This window comes from Pecten maximus, chromosome 8, assembly GCF_902652985.1.
Source record: "Pecten maximus chromosome 8, xPecMax1.1, whole genome shotgun sequence".
In the NCBI taxonomy this organism is placed as follows: domain Eukaryota; kingdom Metazoa; phylum Mollusca; class Bivalvia; order Pectinida; family Pectinidae; genus Pecten; species Pecten maximus.
In genome coordinates, this window is record NC_047022.1 from 29,654,413 (window position 1) to 29,668,421 (window position 14,009).

At 36.6% G+C, this 14,009-nt stretch overlaps 1 protein-coding gene across 1 annotated transcript in view; it reads right to left on the minus strand.

Moving 5' to 3' along the window:
- Window positions 1-14,009, minus strand: part of LOC117332256 — a 40,932-nt gene that overhangs the window by 12,513 nt on the left and 14,410 nt on the right. The window contains exons 18-33 of the mRNA XM_033891141.1: window positions 13,634-13,800; window positions 12,720-12,894; window positions 11,901-12,484; window positions 11,451-11,710; window positions 10,661-10,864; window positions 10,011-10,202; window positions 9,631-9,782; window positions 8,875-9,034; window positions 8,052-8,122; window positions 5,446-5,669; window positions 3,405-4,610; window positions 2,937-3,031; window positions 2,173-2,706; window positions 1,666-1,843; window positions 1,218-1,405; window positions 56-744 (exon numbers count right to left, since the gene is read on the minus strand). Coding sequence (XP_033747032.1) covers window positions 56-744; window positions 1,218-1,405; window positions 1,666-1,843; window positions 2,173-2,706; window positions 2,937-3,031; window positions 3,405-4,610; window positions 5,446-5,669; window positions 8,052-8,122; window positions 8,875-9,034; window positions 9,631-9,782; window positions 10,011-10,202; window positions 10,661-10,864; window positions 11,451-11,710; window positions 11,901-12,484; window positions 12,720-12,894; window positions 13,634-13,800 — 5,079 coding nt within the window. The remainder of the gene's footprint in view (window positions 1-55; window positions 745-1,217; window positions 1,406-1,665; window positions 1,844-2,172; window positions 2,707-2,936; window positions 3,032-3,404; window positions 4,611-5,445; window positions 5,670-8,051; window positions 8,123-8,874; window positions 9,035-9,630; window positions 9,783-10,010; window positions 10,203-10,660; window positions 10,865-11,450; window positions 11,711-11,900; window positions 12,485-12,719; window positions 12,895-13,633; window positions 13,801-14,009) is intronic.

A 14,009-nucleotide genomic window follows, 5' to 3' on the forward strand; every position in this document is an offset into this window, starting at 1 on the left:
GATTCGGACTTACGGACGAAAGGTAATATGTTTTTTGGGAAATGCAAACACTTACCTTTGTTAGTACTGGTACTGTTCTATCAACTACTACCCCAAAGGATTCGTGCGTGGTCGATAGAAGAGCATGGTTTACGGCTGTTACAACAATTGAATACATTGCACCATTTTCTAGATTCAGTTCATCAATTTTCATTTTTACCGGCCCATCGTTTAAGGAGGGATCTGTTGTCAGGTAGGAGGAATTTGTAGGCCATGATTTATGCTTACCACCCTGATGTTGTTTGTTAATGAAATATCTATATTCTTTTATTCCTGAATCGCCATCTTCAAATAACCAAGAAACATCTAAATGGTCGTTGAAATTTTGGTAATGATTTCTTGTCTCTGTATCATAGATGTGATCCATTAGTGGTGGTGTGTGGTCTACCAGAAATCCGTCGGAGGTCACATCTACTGTAAGTCCTGCCCCATTCGCTGCAGTCACTACAAACTCAACCTCATCCCTGTGATTCATTGCGATAGATCTTTCTGTGAATTGTGTACGTTCAGCTACCGCAAAAGTCTGGATATGTTTCCTATTTATGTATAACGAAATGTCATATTTCGATATGTGACTTTCTGGATCAGCAAATTTATTCCAATTACAGGATTTTGTAGCCGTTTCAGACGAGAAAACAATATCCGTTCCTGTAACCGATCCGTCTAAAACCACACCAGGTAGAGGCGGTGTAATGTCAATAAGAACTGAAATCAAACACAAATGTTGTCATTGGAGTCAATCATGAAAACTATATCTATTATATAGTTCCCCTGAATTCCATAAATCGAATAATGTGCAAAATAGAGTTCTGAGTTTAGAATTCACTAAAGCGAAAGGATTTTTTTGCAAGCGATATCGATTTGCCTTATCTCATTCATAGAATGGCAAATATAAGCACAGTAGAATAATATTCAACATAACTATCGGTCGATTTTTTTTTTTTTTTTTTCTTGTTGAAATTGAAAATAGAATAATTTCAGACATACAAGGAAACTCTCTTTTTCGGCAAAAATATTGATAAAACAGAAATAGCAGAGAAAGGCAATGTATATGACCATGGACAGGAACAAGCATTTACAATAAAACTCCCATGTTGTTATCTTATCGTCATACACCGTATTGACATGATATACAAGGCACTATATAAGAACTGAGTAAACAATTAAATCCTACTGACCTCCGTCTGACGTTCCGCTACTACTTTTCGAGTTGAGAGCTGCATTGTATGCATTTACTGTCGAATAGTACGTCGTATTATGCTTCAAATCTAAATCACCGGCACAAGAACGCTTGTAATGGTGAGTCAAATTATGAAACTTGACAACATCATCTGCTCCTTGTGTAGTGCCAACGCCCCATATGTAGCTGCCAAAAGTCAAAAAGATGATGTTAAATATTTGCATTGTTAGTAACATATATCGCAAAATATATTTGTAGGTATTGATATTTTCATTGAGTTTATTAGCTGTTAAAACGCCCCTTTCCTTTGTAAGACAAAGAGTGAAACTCCTTGCTTGGACAGATTTTATCGAAAGTTCTCAAACACAGTTTTTTAATCCTTCAGTTGTTTACTGTTTACTGTATCATTATAGATATACGCGTCGCTAAAACAACTTTATACTAACTCTCTGATACCGGACTCCTCGTCATAAAACCTGACCCACTCAGCACACATGATGGAGGTATCCCACTGGTAGTCTATGTCTGTGTCGAGTTTGTCCCCATCAAGGACTACACCCACATTCGGCGGGGTTAAGTCAATTAAGATCTGTTCATCTCCGTGTCGCGCCGTATTTAGACCAACTGATAAAGAGAAAATCAAGAGATAAACATTAACCACACAGCCATATGTTATAATACAACATGCATATATTCGTATGGCTAAACTATTTTGATACAAATGCAAACTTCCGTAAAGCGCAATTGCTGACTTCTGTGGTGTGCAACATACCCGTAACATTACCATGAACCGGTGGTTCACATTGGAACTTATATGTTACAGGTTTGGAACAGTACAATTAACTATTAGATAAAGAATATATAAGACTGCTGATGTGCCAAAGCTCAAATTATAACAAACAGTAGAAGACCCTTGGTAGTCAACAAATAACATCAGAACAAAAAAGACTTACCATTGTTGACTGCCCTGAGACGTAACCAAGCCGGGACTCCATGACCAAGCCCGAGGTGTTCAACAACCACAAATGGCTCGTCTCTTGTGACGTATGTCTGCAGTTCATACCCTCGAATTGTGACGTCATGTTTTGTTTTGCCAAGTCCAAAGTCCACTCTTGCAAGGTGAGAAAGGGGATCGGAAGCGTTGAAATAAACTGCGAGAATATCAAAATCCTCGTCATAGAATATATCAAGGACTTTTGTAAATATTGGTGCTGTGGTATCAACCGTAAACGGCGTGCTGTGACATACTGTTGTAACGAGAGCACCGCCGAAAATAACGTTGTTAAGAGCTCTAACAGTGACGAAATATGGGCCATCCTGGAGGTGAAGATTCTTTTCATAGCCGCTGTGTGTCCAGTATTTTTCACTTGAGTGATGCTTATGTGGATCAGATTCTTCTACAACATCCTGTGTACATACTAACTGTCCAACCATCCAGGTATATCCCCAAATGCCGCTCTCGTCGTCATGGAAACCATCAAAGTTTACTGTAATTGCAAGAATTGAATCATAACAACAAACAAAAAATCAAAATAATTGCAAATTGCAACATTGTCTTTAATACATGTAGGATATACGGAATTGCCGTAACACACTTCCGGTTTCAATACATATTCTCCACTTCGATTAAATCAGAACAGTTTCACTAAACACCAAATAATTGAAAACATTATAACAATCAGAAACATCCGAATTGGAGGCATTGTAGTTATTTTACCTGAGGCAAGATGATTGTTTAAAGTGTATATCTCATCCTGGAGAGGTTTATGACCATTAAACACAGTTTCTGAATCCTTGTCATCAACAATCATCCTAAAACATCATGAAACGTTATGTAGCACCAACACAGCAAAAAGCAGCGGATGTTTTTCCAATTACAGGATATGTATGGTCTAGGTGGAAAGTATGAACTCACGATCTCATGAAATAATTACGAAAATGAACAAATGACAATAAAAAAATCATTCTGCAATATGTTCAAGCTACCAAGAAATTAAAAAGATAAATGATATATTCAAAGTAAGAAACAAACTTATTTCATGAATTTTGAAATGAAAACACGTATAAGATGTGTTGGATGAATTTAAAGACAGTTGATAATTAAGCTATTATTCTTTCATAGCGAATATATTTACAACAAATCTGTTATAATGAAGGACAAGTAAGATATTTTGTTGCAACTTACCTGTGGTTTTCTCTCCACGTGACCTCAACACATCTTTGAGTAACGGCTGCTGAGCACCCACTTGCGTGCATTGCTATCCTGGCAGCTGTTCCTAAATGACCTGTGAATGGCGGAGTGAAGTCTACGGTTGTTCCCAGTGATGTGATGTACGCAGTGTATCCCATCGTGTTGGTCACTTTAGCATTTATGTAATATACAGTAGCGTGAGATAGGTTTAAATTATCATACTGGATGTATGAGCTATGACCAACGCCAAGTCGTTCGTAATTCTTATATGTTCCGCTTAGTCGTAGTGAAGCGCTTGGTCCCTCTACAACTTCGTGCATGTCACAAATTTCGGAGTGATATTCATAATCAAACGAAACGCACTTAATGGAAAAATCTAAACAGAGCTTAGCGCATTCAACCGCTGAGCGTGTTTTAGCCGTTTTAAAATTTTGCGCCGTCAATTTTCCGTCTCGAGGTACACTAAAATACTTTAGCTCGTCGTTAACTCCATCTCGAATTGTGGTCTTGTCAATATCAAGAGAGTCCCATGGTACAAATTCGCTTCCAAACTGACCGGAACTAAAACCAACTGCCTTTTCATGAGACGGTTCCAATGTGCTATCATCAAATACTACCACTGTACCACTTATCTTGTTCGGATGACTGGAGAACGAATAGGAAGGGTCTATTCTACCATCAGGAACAGACGTATCATATGTTGGCAACATACAGTAGGAAAATGCTTCCAGACCTTGTGTATTCCTAGCTTTCACTGTCCAGTAAAGAGGTAAACCGCTTGGCAGATCGTTGGTAGGCACTAAGAGAGATGCACCACCCATTTCTGTCCAATCGACGACATTGGTTCCGCCACGCTGAGTACCGATTGCATAAAATAGTTTAACTTGGCTCGTTTCGTCAAGCGTAGATACTTCTAGCTTAAAGGCAGCATCAAGAGGACTTCGGAATTTAACCTGTTCTAGCAGGCACCCTCTGGGACCTTCACGCCTTTTTCTAGACCCTACAGTGTTCGGTGGGAATTCTGGTGGGGAAGAATCAGTGCCTATCATAGGTGTCGTAAATATGTTACGTTCAATTGTTGGTGTTGTATACGACCATATACTCTTATCAAACACGGTCACTCTCTTTATCAGAAGATTCAGCTCAGCAAAACCTCTCAGGTCCAACTTCAATGGCACAAGAATGAGGTCCATCTTCGCTCTTGTGGAATGTAAAACGAAACTTCCTGTTAAAGTCTTGATATGTTTTCGTAAAATATGAATTATACCAAATTTACAAAATATATGCTGGATGATATAAAACATATCCAAATGGTGATAAAAGTGCAATCAATAAAGGGACGCTACCCACTGTTTACAGGGAAACTCTTATACGGTCATCCACTCGCTTTGTTTAAATAATCCATGAAATATATGACATACATGCATGCGCAAACCAGTTTGTTTTGAAAGGTGTCGGGCTGGCGATCAAAGCCACCAATCAGAGGCCCGAAGTTGATCAGACGTACCGGTTGCTGTTATGGAGGCAAAGAAAGGGAGTGGACAAAAAGGAAAGGAAATTAAATGACGATAAACCCATGCGGAATTATGACGATTTGCTTGATAACGTTATATATCTACCAACAAAAACATAGGAGGTTTTAAGCACAGATGAACTTGTCAAATAAATGCAGGCACCAATCTAGTATTTATATTGATATTATTTCCTAATTTGTGGGAATTCTCTTTCATCAACACGAACCAGAATGAAAGTCCTCTTATTATTTCTTATACCTTGTACTGTACTAAATATGAATGTAGGAACATTGGTACACAATGCCAAATCGTGAATATAAAACTGCTTCTCACAGCTGTTTCTTTCGTCCAGGACACCTCAGTGAGATCAAAAATGGAGACATTCAGAAAGTGTTAAAACGTGACGAGGAACTTGTATTAGTCCCACCATCTAATTGATTTTGGTTGAATATTTCATAATTTCAAAAATATGGAATAAGGGATCGCAATCCGGGCAAAACCAATATTGATAACATACTTACGATACATCCAGTGGGAATTTACTGAATCCTATACTCGCTGTAATTGGAAATTTCGTTTCCAATAAATAGCCAACAAGCTTAATCCCTCCTCTAGCAAAGCCCAAATCTAGGCCTGCTGTACCCCATACACTAGCGCCAACTCTGGGTGTAACAGTCACCTTAAAAATGATAAGGTAATGCAGACGCATAAACGAAACAACAATACTAACTCGATATATATAGGCTTAACTAAAAAAAAAAAAAAAAAAACTATTGATACGGAGATCCTTAAAATAACCAGAGACATATATACAGAGAGATTGGCAGCTCTCTATTTGCCCTTGTGTTTACATAGTGGCCCCTGACCTTCCCACAATCCTTTGCGGTCGCTCGGTTCAGTCTTCACTAGACGCCATATTGGAGAAAACTTGAAAACCAGACACATAATTATCGATAATTTCTATTTGAAATCATCACCAAGATCCAATTATGTGCTTTAATTTTATTAATATCAAAGTGCAGAAGCGCATCAATATGAAATATATCACAATTTGCTGTCCAAGTGTTTGTATTTTGAGTATGAAAGTCAAGCACAACGCAGGAAAGATCGGCGGGAATCTCCAATTTTCGAAAAGTCCCTATGGGGTTTTCGAGAATACGGATAAATGACAACAATGTGCATGATAATCAAGACCACATTCCATAAGTATGATAGTTTTTGGTTAATGTGGTAACTTTTGTAGTGGCCTAGATAAAACAATGTGCTTTTTGTGCGCGTTTAAAATTGACGATGTTTTGGTCGGACGTAATGGCTGTTAATTACAAAACTTGGACATGTCGAATAGGACCCAATGGATTTTAGAAAATACGGATAAATGACAACAATATGCATGATCAATAAGACTATATCCCATAAGTTTGATAGTTTTTGGTTAATGTGGTAACTTTTGTAGTGGCCTAAATAAAACGATGTGCTTTTTGTGTGCGTTTAAAATTGACGATGTTTTGGTCTGACGTAATGGCGGCTATTTACAAACTTGGACATGTCGAATAGGACCCAAAGGATTTTAGAAAATACGGATAAATGACAACAATATGCATGATCAATAAGACTATATCCCATAAGTTTGATAGTTTTTGGTTAATGTGGTAACTTTTGTAGTGGCCAAAATAAAACGATGTGCTTTTTGTGTGCGTTTAAAATTGACGATGTTTTGGTCTGACGTAATGGCGGCTATTTACAAACTTGGACATGTCGAATAGGACCCAAAGGATTTTAGAAAATACGGATAAATGACAACAATATGCATGATCAATAAGACTATATCCCATAAGTTTGATAGTTTTTGGTTAATGTGGTAACTTTTGTAGTGGCCAAAATAAAACGATGTGCTTTTTGTGTGCGTTTAAAATTGACAATGTTTTGGTCTGACGTAATGGCGGCTATTTACAAACTTGGACATGTCGAATAGGACCCAATGGATTTTAGAAAATACGGATAAATGACAACAATATGCATGATCAATAAGACTATATCCCATAAGTTTGATAGTTTTTGGTTAATGTGGTAACTTTTGTAGTGGCCAAAATAAAACGATGTGCTTTTTGTGTGCGTTTAAAATTGACGATGTTTTGGTCTGACGTAATGGCGGCTATTTACAAACTTGGACATGTCGAATAGGACCCAAAGGATTTTAGAAAATACGGATAAATGACAACAATATGCATGATCAATAAGACTATATCCCATAAGTTTGATAGTTTTTGGTTAATGTGGTAACTTTTGTAGTGGCCAAAATAAAACGATGTGCTTTTTGTGTGCGTTTAAAATTGACGATGTTTTGGTCTGACGTAATGGCGGCTATTTACAAACTTGGACATGTCGAATAGGACCCAAAGGATTTTAGAAAATACGGATAAATGACAACAATATGCATGATCAATAAGACTATATCCGATAAGTTTGACAGTTTTTGGTTAATGTGGTAACTTTTGTAGTGGCCAAAATAAAACGATGTGCTTTCTGTGTGTATTTAAAATGACGATGTTTTGGTCTGACGTAATGGCGGATTAACCAGAACATGTCGAATAAGTTCCAATACTACGATACACACATGCGCATAGCCCGATTTACCTGCGCTCGCGTGTGTTTGATAGGAGACAGGACGCTCTCGATAAGGGATATGCTTGAGTGGTCACGAATAAAGGGAGCCACTATGTGTACGGGGAAATAGCGATGTTACTAATCTCTCTGTATATATGTCTCTGAAATAACCAACACCAGAATAATAAGGTCATACAATGTCCCGGATGGGATCGACACCATCTGTGCAACTCTGGTCAAATGAGCAGGGTATAGCGACAGCGGGAATAGCACACATATCAACTAACATCCAACTTATCCGAACGCATAAGGAGATAGAAAGCATCATGATGTCAACTTAAAACTTTCTCATGACCTTCATCACCTACATTTCTCTAAACCCCGTGGCGTATATCACGTCATTGATTTAAGTTATCCACATATAAGCGATCGGCATTATCGATGATGAAAAATTATCAATCATAACACTAACATGCCAAATGCAGCCACTTTCAGGGAAATTGATTTAATAAGATTTACTTACGCTTGCCTTCATACTGAGGAAGCAGACTCCTAGCGTAACATCCAGACTTAGTGTTCCGCCAGCTCCAAAACCTAAATAAATATGTAAGTACAATGTCAAACGTACTTTCAACACACAAATCAAAGCAAAATAATAATTTGATGATAATTTTTTTTATCAGTATCTTCATTTGTTTGATCCCAATAATCTCTCAGTTTCTGGAAATTTCTTAAATATAAAAGCATATTAAAATAATTGCTTTTTTTTTTCGTTTACTCATTGTTTCTCTGATGTACCCTGATTCAACATTTTTCGTCAAATGGCAGTAATGCTATTCATCAATTAAAAATGCCTGCGTAAAACTCATAGCCTTTCTTACGTCATGCATGTAATAGATTGTCAACTCCAAAACAACCGTCATCTATAACATATTAATTTTCTTTGACATTCCAGTCGACCTGTCCATATACCAGGTTACGTAAAATCATTTTCCTTTGGAAAATCCGGATTTTTTTTATTATTATTATCAAATCGCGACAAAAGAAAAGAAAATATTTTGAATTTACATTTTTACTGTAATATTATGATTGGATGGATGTTGACTAAGCTGTGCAATGAAAATAATAATGATTTAACAATTGTAAATAGTTTGCTGTCTCCGAGTTATGCCTTGCTTACTTATGATATGTATATACTAGATTGGTCTGTGTCGTATCTGAATAGGAATGACAATATGTTCTTCAATGTAGCATCTCATATCATCGGGTATATAAGAATATATATGTAAGACTTGCATAATGCATCTTCAAGAGTTGATAGTTTGAATGGAAATATTTATCCTTACCTAGAGATAACGGAACTGGCCCAACCGGGAATGTGCTTTTAAAGTCGAAAAATTCAACGTACAATGGATCAATAGGAACGTCCACATCGACACAGAAATCCAATTTATCTTGAAATTCTTCTCCCAAGATTTTCAAAATGCCTTTGGGATTTTTGAAAAGCTAAAACAATATAAATACACTGGTTTATGCACACACCAATTCAATAATTCAATTAATACGTAGACATAGCGTTAAGACCCCTGTATCCCAATCATATCAATATCTTAGTCTAATTGCACAGCGCTAACTTTCATAAATAAGCATCTTTGATTGTAACAGTGTATATGAAGGATGGGTCTGCTGTCTGTCAACACGAGTTTATACCAACATATCAATGTCAATAATCAAAATTCTTACATTACTTATTATGTACTTATTTTATTGTTTTTAAAATTTCAATTTATTTGAACGTTATATAGTTGAAATAAATAATTTCTGCTGATGCTAATTAATCTTGATTGAAACACTTTAGTAGTCATACCATTGGGGGAAAGCAATTGTGGCAGTGTGGTCGGGGACGTCATCCCAATAGCTTTTCAGATAATAATCTCGGAAATGTGAATGTTTTGCCAGTGGGCCAAAATACACGTGCGGTGCAAAATTATTTTTATGTTGGTTTTTTAATGTTGTTAATGTAGAATGAATTATATTGCCCCCCCCCCCCCCCCCCCCCCCCCCCCCCCCCCCCCCCCCCCCACTATGCCTCATCAACTTACCTCGGACACCACAGCATCCCGAATTTTCCCGATGAGCTGCAAATCAACGACATCCATAATGTCGTTTTGAGATATCGCAAATATCATATCTCCAAGTGCCATATTCTCTATCTCAGCTGTAGGGACATCGATTTCTCGTCCAACGCTGCTGTCTAAATTAGAATATATATATACACTTATACCCATCCTAACTATCTGATTCGGATATGATTTAGCATACAATTACAGCCAAAACATAACGTATGTTAGAAAAATTGATTATTTATAAACTATTATCACTGATTATATTTTACTTAATAACAATGGGTTTTACTTAATTTGCTGTCGTTTTATCGAATTCGAGTTAAAATTCTAATTTCGTTCACTTCAATTAACCATACCATCGCAGATGTCAACCTTTGGGAATTTGATATCGGTTGTGATCTTTATTCGTACTAGACATGATAGATACTCGTCATGGCAGATGGTTGCTTCAGCGCTCAATACAACTACGTTATCAATAACGTCACCGTTTATGATGAGTTCGGCGCTGAGTCCAGCAATTGTTATCAAATGAATATGATAAACATGGCCTACAATGAGAACAAGATCTACATTAAAAGAATATGATTATATTGCGCGATATTAAGTTAAAAATGGCCGGTAGTATTATTAGAAATAATTAGGGTCGATAAGGTTTTGCAATCCATTCAATTACAAATTGACAAATAACGTACACGGCGGCGTATTTCACAAAATATGGTGTAGGCGAAAATATAGTGCCCGGTAATACATTTATTCTCTCAAATGATAATAGAAAAAATGGACGAATCGAATGAATCAAATGCATCGAATCAAACAGAAAAGATTGTAGTGGCACCTCAATGGTATCAAGGCTATCTTACAAAACGCTTTAATTATGCATGTTGAAATGCTAATTATTACTGGCTGTGCAGAACTATATATATATTTCCTTTTCTGAAACCCCGATTTGTCCTTTTGTTATTTATTGTTTACATGGTTAAACAAATAATAAATTATCACAACTTACCATCTAGACTGATGTCTTTGTTTTCCGTATTTAATGTTACTAGGAGTCTCCCATCACACGGTCTCACACTGATATCGACAGAGACCATTTTTACTAATGAACCATACGGCAGCATCAGTTCACACGATAAACCCAGACAGTCAGCATGGGCCTGACATAAATGTCCAAGTCCTTTGTTCAGGCCATCACGAAATGTTGGACAATCTGTATGAAGAAAAATGACATTATTTTCTTTTTTTATGTATTTTTCCAAGAATTTCTCACGTTAAGTTTATGAATCCATTGGAAGTTTAATTGTCACTGGATAACATAAATATTTCTCATGTTACATATTATTGGGGAAAGTCACAGACTTAATGAACTGTGTTACAGCACAGAATTATATTTGGATTCCATTTTCCATAAAAAAAGAATCGAGGGCGGGGCCAGATATCAAATTGATTAATAAGGACATTTTTATAGATTTGCAATTTTAAAAAATTTTAACACTTGCATTAAGGGAGTAATCAAATTTTAAAAGTTGTTATGATGATTTTTTTTTCCCAAAATGTATTCATCGAAAAAAAATCAGGAAGTGACATTTACAACAAAATATCGACCTAGGTATTGAAAATCAAAATGAAGAAATGAAGGCAATAGAAAATGTGATTGGGAAATTTTGTTATTTTATACACTAGTTTGTATTAGTACTAAACATATACAGTCTTGCAATACAACAATACATTACCTTGATATGCTTGTCTATAATACAAAAGACCTACAGTATGTCAATATGCATATAAATTCTTACTACTTTCTGTCATTGAGAACAGCTTTGAAATCATGGAATACTTGTCGCCTAGCCCTGCTGCGGCACTGCCGAGAACGTTCCTCAGTTGTGGTATAGATAAGGATCCAGCTGGGAGGGAAGGCATCTTATTCACCGTCCCTGCAAGTTTCTGTATGATGTTCTTAAAATCTGCGGCTAGTCCAGGACTCAAAATATCAGTTACTTTGGAAACAGTAAACTGTTTGAGATCTACTATGTCAAGGATGTTTGGTACTTTCATACTGAAAAGGCACGTTATGATGGAGTCGTTAAAATAAAACATACAACAAATCAAATTGTCAGTGTGGCACTCTTAGCTTTATCTAATAATCAGTATATTTAATTGTGTAATCAGTTGGTGCAAAGGATTCTAGATAATACAGTCGACATTGATTGTTACCTATCACCTGCTTATAATACCAGATCGCTTACCTGTCTCCAGAAAACATATTTTTAAGGTCGGAAAAAGAAGACAAAGAATCCTTCATTCCGCTCAGAAAACTGCTACCAACGTTCTGTGATGAACCGGAGTTAATGTCCGGTTTATAGGCCGGCTCTTTTTCTGGATCCATATTATTGATATCGTTGTCGCTAATATTGCTATCGACTTCTTCAACCTCTTCCTCTGCACCTTCCTCATCTAGGGCTCCAACTTCAATTACTTTATTCATTATAATCAATGACAATTCATTGCACTCTTCTATCCACTGTGGCATTGGCACAAGTCTGTCCAAATATGGAGAGGGGTCTACATAGCTATGATCCTCGTCTGGTAGTGAAGGACCTGAAGTTCTCAGCCTCATAGCTACATGGATAAAATTCGGTGAGCATGCGGATCTTCGTGCTTTTCCTATCTTTTTCCCAGCTTCAAAAAACGTTCCGTAAGAGGAAACATACCTATCAGCTTCGACATTGTCTAGAATTATCTCGAACCTCAGAAAGTCTGCGTCAGCAGGTCTTATAAGGAGCTGTGTTGATGATTTCTTGTAGACCATTCCATTCACTGGACAGGGAATCTAGGACATAATTCGTAAACTATACACTAAACGGTTTAGAATAATGCGATACTTCAAGCAATGATTTTAAATACAATCGTATTCATGATTTCTTTTTAATTATAATATCGAGCTTTTTGTCATTATGACATACCTTACATGAGGATAATATTTATTCAAATACAAATTATTTTTTACGATGATAATCATTTGGCAATTCAATATCTGAAATAAAATGATTATTTGCTCTACTAACTTTTGACCCTCTGTTGAGATGGACGTCCACTCCCGTGGTTTTGTACATCCCTGCAGTATCTGTAGGCCACACGCCTTGGCCACATTGAGCGTTCTCTTCACGACGCCGTGTAGGAAACTTTATATTAAATTTTGGACCGAATATCTTCTGTATCATCGACTTAGCTTTGATGATCCTGCAGCAAATAGATACGAAATCATAATTAGGGAGGACTCGAAAGAGTTCATGAAGACATACGAGTTCGTGAATGAAATAGGCTCCAACAAGGTTTGTGTAGTCAAATGCGACCATTTACAATCGGCACCTGAGCTAGTGTAGAACGCTATGGTTTGGATATGAATTAAATTTGAACAAGTGCATTCATTTTTTATCAGATAGCTAAAGAGTGATCAAGTGTAACCTTTGGTCTATAATCTTGACCGATAGTCACAAAAATCATATAACGTGTATATAGTAGAACTAATCCCCGCGATTGCTTGTACATTGGCTGTTTACAGATGGGTGGGTGCAGGGACGGGCAGAACAAATGGCTAGTATATACACCCTTTACTGAATGATGTCAGAGGATACTGGTTGGGAATTAAAACAAATTTAACAGCAATACGAAAAATAGAAAATCAAAGTCAATATCCGAACACATCACATTCTATAATAAGAAACATGTAATGGGTAGTAGGTAGAATTTGACGTCAAGTCTATTTCGAAAACGAGGAAAAGCGCAAAATGCTTCGATAAAACATTTAAATGTAGTAAGTCCGAGTAATTACTTGAAGTTTTTTTTTTACAGTATAGCAAAGAAAGTAACGAATGCTTGGGGGAATCCTTACAACAGTTGATAAGAGAAAATGAAATATTTATTTGGCTCAATATTTAAGACACTTCACCTATGATAGAAACACAATAAAAATGCCTACATGTCTCGCAGGAATTCATACGTTGACTTGATCCCTTGAACGACATCCATAACTGAACGGAACGTGTCTATCACTGGTTTTGCCACTTCAAACAAAGTACCAAGCGGTCCCATGGCATCTTTAAAGTCTTCAATTAGTTCAGCTTTTATAACATCTGCCTGTTCCTCCTGTGAAAATGTGTAAATTGAATAAGTAAAACTTCCACTGACGTGATATTGTAATAACAAGGACACTGTATACATACCGTTTTGACGCGTTTGTATTTTAGCGCATTTCCAATTTTAAATAGATTAGCTTTATTATTAATTTCCTTTCCACATTAATTGCTCTACAAGGTGATAGCAGTGCAATCATAATTCAACACAATGTTCTTGAG